We start from the raw sequence: 9,505 nt of genomic DNA on the forward strand, positions 1-9,505 counted from the left end.
AGTTTCAAATGGTCAATAATTAAGCCAGCCATCAGAACTGATCCCTCTGCTGAATTGTGGCAACAGTAGCTAGGAGAAAAAAATGAAATGAATAAAACTGGAGAGGGCCTCGGGCCTCTAAAAGTCAGTACTAGAGAAGAGAACTGGGTAGCCCGTCCACATGTGCATGGATGCTAGCTAGTGCTGTTATCCTGGCATTTTTCTATACAGACTTCATCCAGGTTTGGAGCATGGTGGAGAGAAACTCGATTTGTATATGGTGATATTTGTAATGCTTCCTTGTTCTTATTAAATCAACCCACATGATGGGGAGCAGTTCTCAGTTACAATTTTCACTGTTTTATGTAAATAAAACTTCCTTGCCTGAAAATATTTGGCTCAGGATCAGAGTGAAGTCTCTCATAACCTGCATCCCTGTGGGCTGGTGCTTTCTTTTCAGTGTTGAAAAATATATTACACTCTCCCGAAGTCAGAGTTCACTAATGCCATTTCCTTTGTAGTCTTTGCTAGTCACATGGTCCTTTTTGTTTTAAATTAATAAAATCCTAAATCTGGGTTCAAGAATAACAGTTAACAGACCCTTTCAACACAAATTTAACCTTAAATTGTTTCCATATGGGGTCTTTATTTAAAGCTCTGGTAAAGCCTGCCCACGCTTTTTTTGTTTTTACTGAAGTCCAACTTCTGGACTTGTCATTCACCCAGATTTTAGAGTGCAGAGATTCTTGCTGCCAGATATAACAAGCATGAGGGGCCATTGTTTAAAGAAACAAAAACTTGAACTATCCATCCAGGAAGGAAAAGCATGTAGGAATATTAACCCCCATCTGCCAACTATTCTCAAGAGACAGGCATTTGACCCAGAACATGTTAAAATTGGAGCATTAATGTTGATTTAATGGCATTCCGAAGGAATGCTGCATGTACCTATCTGAACAAACTTTAAATTCAAAGGAGTGCAAAATGGCAGCCTTTGAGTTCAAAAATGGCATTGGACTTGTCATCTTCTGAACTCATCTCTTCGTCACTTGCCATATATAAGGTAATTAGCATCACATACTGTTGCAGATTTGTCCACGGTGACTGGCTTATTTTGGTCCTTGCTGCAGAATTGTTCTGCAAAGAAATTGCAGCTTAGGGTTTGATTTTCAGCAAACTCCACTGTAAACCAGTCTCTGCTCAAAGAGAATGCTAAGTGCGATTGTCTGAGCAAGGATTTTCACATCTTTTGTACAGACTAGCAGATGTTTGATCCCTGGTAACTTCATATAACTTGCCTTTGGGACAATGGTGAAAGATTTTGTAGTTCACTTAGAGTGTTCTGGGCTATCAGTCCTCTGAGTGCCGCCTTTGTGGTGACTTCAGTCAGTGAGACTTGCTTTCTAGGGATAAAAAGCTTGGGATCCTACCCTGAGAACTGCTTTGTTCATTCCTTGGATATGTTGGCAAAAATCTCCTGTGCAGCATTGTTTACGAGACAGAGCTTGCCGCTCTAGTTGTATATGAACAACTCCAATTAACCAAATGCAGATAAAACAATTGCACCAGTAAAACCTGTTAGTGCAATATTGTGGGTTGCTTTTAACTGTCTTGCAGTTAAAATTCAGTAGTTCAGAGGTAATATTCCAGCATGCGCACATTTTTTTTCATACCTGAATGAACCATACAGAGGAGTCAAACCTCCAAGCACATCTTCTCCACTTCAGCTTTATAAACCCCCAGGAAGATAGGAGTGTATGATTCTCAGTTGATCTGCCTATGGATGGTCATGGTTGTATTTGAGATAACAGTAAAATTTGAGCTAGTGTTGCTGGATATTATATTCTTGCCTTGGGAGTGGAGTAGTCAGGTGGATGCAGAGTGCCTAGTTAAGTGAGCAGTGCTTTTCACTTGGTCTTGAGACTTCTGGCTGCTAAAATCAAAGCAAATCCAATGCATCTCTGAAGCGAAGGACTTTAGCATGGTAAAATCTTATTCAGGTAAGATGGCTGGCTGTTGGCATGCAAAAAGGAAAATGTGCTGGTGATATTCTTGCATCTGTTTCCTCTGCTGACATACTGTGGTCTCTTTCTTAGGCTTTAAAAGAAATCAATGAAGTTGGGGACCTTTTGCAACTGAAATATTCCCGTCACCGGTTGGTACCTCTTTTGGACCGGCCATTTGATGAGACTACGTATGAAGAAACAGAAGACTGAACTCCTTCCGTGTGCCTTGGTGGGAGGAACACACTCCATGGGGACACTCTGTAGCACGCAGGCTACAGAGTCCATGAACAACACACTTATGACTGCTTAGCATAAAAGACATTTCCTCACAATACTGAAGTGGCCACATCAGCTCTAAATGGCATTTTGTAAATAGGGAGAGGAAACAAAAGCTTTGATTCCTGTGTCTTCAGGGTCTGGCCCTAGAGGTGCTTGGCTTTATTTTTTTCTTAATGCTTTTTTATTTATTTGTCACAGTGAATTCACGGCAACCCTAGTTGGCTGTGGGTGATCAGCTCAGACTCTGTATGCACCATTAGCCTTCCCAATGCTGGCTGAGATGTTGTGAGCATGTGTGATGCTGGCATGGCAGCATTTCCAGTGTCACTGCTAGGTGTCTGACCTTCCCATTAAGGAGTGAGCTGACCTGTCTGTTCATTCAGGAACTCCTGGAGAAACTGTTGATTGCTAACTTTAACATATTTAACAAGATGGATAATCAACCAAAGCTTTTTTCTTTTGCAGTTACTTGTGTTTAAAACTTGAATTTAGCCTTTTTTAAAATAAATGTGTTGTTGACAAGTCACTGACAGGACCATTGTTCCCAAACACTATTTAGTTTTGTAAGCCACAAACAGAAAGTCTTCTGGGACTCTAGCCTCTTTTGCTTCCCAGTACGGGTACCGGATTGTCTCCTGGTTTTGACAGTAACTGTCCTCTTGCTATAGGGTGAGTGATGGAGAGATTTTTTTTTCCATAGGCTGAGTTTTGTCTTTCTTCTGACATACTTCTGGTTTTTTTTCTAGGTGGTTTTAGTGAGTTTTGCTTTCTCATCTACAGATGAACTTATCTTTTGCTTTAGAACTATCATAAAACCATGAGCAAGTATATCTGGTAACTGATAGGTTCTAGAAGGATATTCTTGGAATCAAATAAACCCTAGCAAGCCTTATGCTTTCTGGTAAGATCAGAACCACCCAAAAATCAGGGCACTGCAATGGATGACTACTAGGAAAACCACTTATTTCATGCAGATCTGTGAAAGAGTGATTGCTACCCTTTGCCACACTAATTCACTGTTTCTTGTCATATTTGAGATGTTCTTCACTGGCCTCACTGTGCAAGGCTTTTATGCAAACAGTACAGAGAGCCTGGGTCTTGTAGCATACATTTTTTTTTTAGGTAACCAACAAAATCTGTCAACTGGTAGCTGCATGTCTTTGCAGGCCTTCCCTGAAGAGAGAATGTGCTCACAATTGCATCAAGTTTGAGATCTTTTTTCTTTTGCATTTCTGCTGCTGTGAAATCAAACTCAGTGTTCAATGAGCAGTTGTTCTTTGGAATCTTTATTTTCAAGTTCCACGCTGTCTTATTCTGATCGAAGTATAAAACAGACACCTTAGACACCTTTGCTTTAGCACACCTTAGAGGTGGTCTGCTACCTAGTCATTGCATCTTGAATTCTTTCAGTGAATAGAATGGATCCTTGAAGAGAAACCAAAACATTTACAGCAAGGGTCAGTTGCAGTGTCATGGGTTCCTGTATGTTTACCTTGGACATGTAGACTTTCTGCAAAGATAGCAATACTTCAGCATTGTGAAGCATAAAAATTTGTTCAGGTTTTGGCTAGCCATACAATTCAGTTAGTCATACTTTTTGCAGGTGACAGTTTTAAACAAATTCTTCATCTTAAAGCTAAAGCAGAGTGCAGCTCAAAGCAATATGTCTGGTGCTGCAAAAAATTTATTTAAAAAGTCCTTTTATGTTCACTCTGCAGCTGACAGGGATGGAGCTCTTTAGTCACTAGAACCAAGGAGTTCTGCAAACAGGTCTCGTGAATTAAAGCAGAATTGTCTTCTATTTTATAAAATATCTATCTTCACATGTTTATAGCTCTTGTTCTATTTTAGTGTAAGTGAACTTCAAAACACTGATTCCATTTTTACTATTGCATTTCAGAAATTTAAATAGATGAGAAAAAAAATTGGCTGTTTTTAAGTTAGATCAGGATAACTGTTTCTGATTTAGTCAGTCCAATGACATTGATTTGTTAGTCTTCTGGAGCGAAGTGCGTGCACAATCTAAGAAGCGTTTAACGTGTGTTTCTAGCCTTGATGGGTATGGAGTAACCTCATTTGTTCAGCCATAGAGTAAACTGCAATTAGGTGAGCTTACCTCGTCTCTTTGACCCTCCTCACCTGCGCTCTGCCCAGGACGACTTCTAACATTCCAGCAGGATCGTGGGACAGTTTGAGAGCTGACAAAAAGAACCGATGCGGAGGCATAGGCATGGGTCAGTGCGGAGCCATTTTGAGCATTCCCAAATGTACAGTGACTTCTGTCTGCTGTGTGGTCAGTCAGTTTGAAAATTGTGACATACTAAGTTTGAGGTGAGTTATCTTATATTCTATAAGTCTTTAGTCCTAATCTTCTGGGATTTAGTTCTAGGGCAGCTTGTCTTTAGAAGGGAGAAAAAAGGCTGGATATGTATCAGTAATTCAGTTAACTGCTGTAAAACATTTCTGAAATTGTCAGTGTTTTAAAAGTATCTGCTGGGATTCCCCTTGTACTTGTTTGCAGAGACTGTGTTCATGCTAAACTTCTGCCATTTAGTGTCTTTCTGCTGGGTCACACTGTCTGCATATAACTTTGAATTCTGGGTTGCTAAGACATTTCAGAAATCACTCAGGCAGTTAGTAGCATTTGCAAACTGCTTGGTTACATTTCAGCCCTGCCACATCTATTTTGGGAAGCCATCCCTCCCCCCGAGGCCTGTTGTTCAGGGGAACCTGTTTTGCCAAAGTCTGGTACCTGTTGAAACTGCTTCTGAAAATGTAGTAAGTTATGAGACTGAGATTTAGCACTTTAAGTTAGTAATTCACTGAGCTTGAAAGCCAGGAAAATCTTTTCATATTTACTGGAAAACTTGGTTCCCACAACTAAAGGAGTTGAGCATTACTGTATTGTACAAGGCAAGCCTACAGCATAAATGGTGGCAAAGGTGTGTGGAATGGATTGCTGATTTTGACAGTTATAAACTGGCTATAAATCTGTCTCCTTTTAATCCTAGCAATAGAAGCAAATGAAAGAACCAGTCTTGAGAGATTACAAAGGAAGAGAAGCTGCTTAAGAAATAGACTTCAGTCTCTGCCAACTTTTCTGAGAATTTCTAATTGAAAATGACTTCTGGTATTTCTTAAGGGACACAAAACTGAAAAGAAAATGAAGGCTGTTCTTGAACAAAGGGTTTTGCACTGTACTGTATACTGGCTAAACTTATTCATAAACATACAGTAGTTGCCTTCCCAGTACCTCTCTGAAGAACTTAACAAGCAAGATTTTGCCTGTGCTGAGCTGAGTGAAGGGCTTATAACCATTCTAGTTCAAGGCTGGTGACCACATTTTTACTCTTAAGAAAATAGAGAAGCTCCTATTACTGAGCATCAGTGAAGAGTGAGAGATCTGCTTCATGTTAGAAACTGGCCTTCTCAAGTAGGAGACCTTCGTGTTAAGGAGCCTGGTTCATAATTTCTCTTTAGTCCTTTGGCAGGACAGAAACAAAGTTTTGATTTGTTTTGGTTTTTGTATCAGAATATTCAGGGCTTTTTTTACACAAGACACAAACTTTTGTATAGTATCTGTGTATATGGTATATTTAACACTTTTTGTTTAGTTCCTATATTTTTCCCTTTCTAAGGAGCGTCCTTAAGGAGCTGTTCTGGTTCTTGGGTTACCAGTGTAGCACGCTTCAGCTTTAGACAGACTGGGGAGTGAACTGACCAAACACTTCAGAGCGATGAAGTCATTCAGTGAAGGAGTTGCATCGTTTATCCTCCTCTTGCTGTTTCCTCTCAGAGTACAGAAGCAGTACCCGCTCTCAGAACTGCAGGAAAGGGGAGTGTTCCAGTGAAATTAGTGATCCAGCCCTGTGCTGTTTGGATGAAGGAAATCTAGCTTCCTGATACAGCAGAGATGGAGAAAAGGGGCAGTCAATGATCAATTATTTTCAGCTGTATAGGGATCTTTCATGTGTACTGGAACAAGGATCCTTATAATAGGGATGCAACTTTACATGCTCAAAGGGATACTTCTATAAAACTTTTCCACATGAAGTAGACAAATACTTCTTGTCTTTCTGTGCAGATTTCCATTTCTTTACACCTTTGGAAAAGTATTTGGCTTTATAGCAGTTTTCTCATCTAGAAGCCGTATTATCCATTCATGCAGGTTATAGGAAAGGTTGGAGGAAAACCATGAGTTGTCCGTTTCATCCAAGAGAACATCTTGCAGCGTTGTACTTGGAGTGCTATGCATAAGTCCCCTCGCTCCGTCACATAAAATAAAACTCATGGACACTTAGTCCAATATACAATGCTCAGTCTAAATTACTACTAACCAGGCAGGCAGGTGCCTGTGTGGCCTGGAACTTCTGTATGGAGACTTGAGGTACCCGCGGTCTGTTCTAATATGGGTGAAGCAGTGGGCTGCCTGTGAATGCCTAATATGACCCCTCACTGAGTAAATTGCTGGCTTCAGCACTAGTCCTGGCACCCAAGTGGTATTGGATCACTCTTTGGGAAAAGCACCAGTCATACGACATATATAACTTGGACATAGTTTGGAAGGGAAAAAAAAACAAAAACAAAACCTCAGATGTCATTGTAATGGCTTGTATTCCTGTAAACATTCCCAGTCTTGCAAGTTGTTTTCCTGTTCAGAAATTTGGATGTGAATCTAAAGCATACCCATGAAGCATCTGTGTGAAGTATCAAGCTTCATCTTTCACTGCAAAGAGAAGTGTTTAGTGCAAAGATTGGAGCAGTTCTGTTTACATCCCCAAAAGGGGTTGGGTGAAGGAGGAAAAGATGACTGTATTGTGGTGTGTGTTGAAGGCCTTAAACTGTGACTCTTGGTATGAAGAATTGAAATTAAAACTGACCCTGAAGAATGCAGTGGATTTTAACCCACAGATATTCTGTGCTCTTAGTTAAGCAATATCTACTGCTGTTTTCTTGGGAGGGAGGGAGAGGTTTGGCTCAATTTGTGCTTGACCCTGGCTATCAGCTGTTTAAAGAGCAGAAGAAGCATCTGTATGTGAAGGCCAAAAATAGTGCAGTTCTCTGCACCCATGCTCCTATGTAGCAAGGGCTGGTAACTTGTTCCTAGGCTGCTGAAAGTGGGAGAATTATGGAGAGGGTTAGGGAGTTCAGAAGCAGTGGCAGCTAGCAAATTAATTTCCTCAACAGTAGATGAGCAGGTCTCACTTGAATATGCCGAGGATTGGTGCAGCTCCAAAAGTACCCACAGCTAAGTGAAACGTGCACCAAACCATCTGAACACTGTATTGCTTTTCTTTTTTTTTTTTTTTTTTTTGCCAAATCTCATCCTGTTCAGACAGTATTTCTGCTACCCCCTAATGGTATATGAAGTTAAATGCATCTCCAGCCTTCCAGCATTAACTTCAGAACGGTCTGAGAGAGGTCAGAGTAACGTTGGAGCCTGAGGCTTTAGGCTGGCAGCCCCAAAGCCAATGGTGGCCCACATTTCCACAGGCCCTGGGCAGAATTACCACCAAGTCACAGCACTTAGTCTTAAATTGCACTGTATTCCTATGCCTCTGTGTTGCTATAATGTACATATATATTGGATTTTTTTGTAGATAAAACATTTTAGATAAAATTTTTAAATGGGCCCCCCCCAAAAAAATATTTTATGCCAGATGTCTAATTTTTTTTACACTTGGAATTAACATGAAGTTGGATGCTCTGTGGGCAGGGAAAAGATAAATGGATAGTACATTGGCTTTAAAAAGGTAACAATGCATGTTAAAACAAAAAAAAAAAAGAAGAAAAAACTGCTTGGAAAAATCCATTCAAATATATTCTATGTTCTGCATAATAAAGAATTTAAAAAAAAAGCCATGGTTATATTGTGATTTTTCTTAATGCTAATGAGATTTGTGCCATATTACTGCATTCCTATCAGTCTCTGGTCCATGGTACAGCAACAACCCTCCAGTGACTGATGCAGAGCCTAGAGAAGCCGCTTCTCTTGTGGAGCGACGGGGCTCCAGAGGTTCCCGACCTGCAGTGGTCTCACGAGGGTCGGGGGTGGGCTCTGCGTGAGCCCCGCAAAGCTGGCTCCGTGCAGAAGGTGGGCTGCTGGCCTGCAGTGCTGCCCAAGTGTGTTCCCACCAGTATCGTGAGTGTCAGACTGTTATCAGCTGTCGTGCTGCTAATGAAATGTTTGAAAGGGCTTCTTGATCCATCTCACTTGGGATTCTTGACCTCACATCTGTCTGGCAGTCTGTGGCTTGTTTTTAACATTCCCTCCCATTCATCTCAGCCCTAAGTTTGCATAAACCAGATGCTGGTATTTGAAAAAGAGGTTCAAGTACTTTTTTCAGCTGTGGGTGCATGAATTGGCTCGTGTGTGATTGCTGGGTTGTGCTAACACTACTGTAGCAATGGCAGGCTTCCTTCTACCCTGCTGGGCATCCCTTTTCCCGATCTATGCCAATGTTGGCTTTTTTCCCCTCCAAGCGTGCCTTTTGGTGTTTTCCCCTAATTTGAGAGCTGATGACCCCCTGTGAAGATCCTGGGAGAGATGCTTACTAGGCTGCTAGTAAATACCGACACCATAAATCTGAGGGGCTTTGAGGGCTAGAAAAGATGTTGCGAGCAGGAGAGAGATGGTTAGTGAATAAAGACTTACTTCAAGGGACAGAAACTTGCTCCTGCAGCGCTGGCGCTCTGACGCCGGAGCAGAGCCCCGTTTCTGCTTGGCGCAGGGCTGCGCCGGGCGGGAGCTGCTCAGCCCGGGAGCCCCAGCCCTCAGCTCCCGCTCGGCGAGGCGGGCGCAGCCCGGCCCCGCACCCGCGCGTTTCCCCCGCTTGGAAGGCGCCGCGCAGCTGCCGTCGCTTCCCTCCCTCCGCGGCGCGCGCGGCGCCCCCCGCCCGCCCGCCCGCGCGCTGCCTGCCGCGGCCCCATTCATGCGCCCGCTCGCTCATTCATGCCGGCGCGGGCGGCACCCTGCTGCCCACGTCATGCGGCCGCGGCGGGGCCGGGGCGCGCGCTGCCGCGGGGGAAGGCGCGCGGTGCCGCGGGGCCGTGCCAGGCTGGCGCCGGGGAGGCGAGGAGCGGAACAAAGAGCCGGGCCGGGCCGGCCCCGCCGTGCGAGAGCGGCAGCGCCCCGCGGGGCACCGCCGGGGAGAGGCCCGCGGCGGCCCGGGCCGTGCGGCGCCCGGGAGGGGAGGAGCGGCCGGCTGCGCCGCGGAGGGGGCAGCGTTTGGGGGGAGAAA

At 43.4% G+C, this 9,505-nt stretch overlaps 1 protein-coding gene across 3 annotated transcripts in view; it reads left to right on the plus strand.

Annotated features, from left to right (window-relative positions):
- The window catches only part of SPTLC2 (serine palmitoyltransferase long chain base subunit 2), a 78,687-nt gene extending 71,129 nt beyond the window's left edge, over positions 1 to 7,558 (plus strand). For all 3 annotated transcript variants that reach the window (XM_064512252.1, XM_026120329.2, XM_026120330.2), the window contains one exon: positions 2,076 to 7,558. In XM_064512252.1, coding sequence (XP_064368322.1) covers positions 2,076 to 2,195 — 120 coding nt within the window. In that variant the 3' untranslated portion in view covers positions 2,196 to 7,558. The remainder of the gene's footprint in view (positions 1 to 2,075) is intronic.
- The last annotated feature ends 1,947 nt before the right edge of the window (positions 7,559 to 9,505 follow it).

This window comes from Dromaius novaehollandiae, chromosome 5, assembly GCF_036370855.1.
Source record: "Dromaius novaehollandiae isolate bDroNov1 chromosome 5, bDroNov1.hap1, whole genome shotgun sequence".
NCBI classification, from domain to species: Eukaryota; Metazoa; Chordata; class Aves; order Casuariiformes; family Dromaiidae; genus Dromaius; species Dromaius novaehollandiae.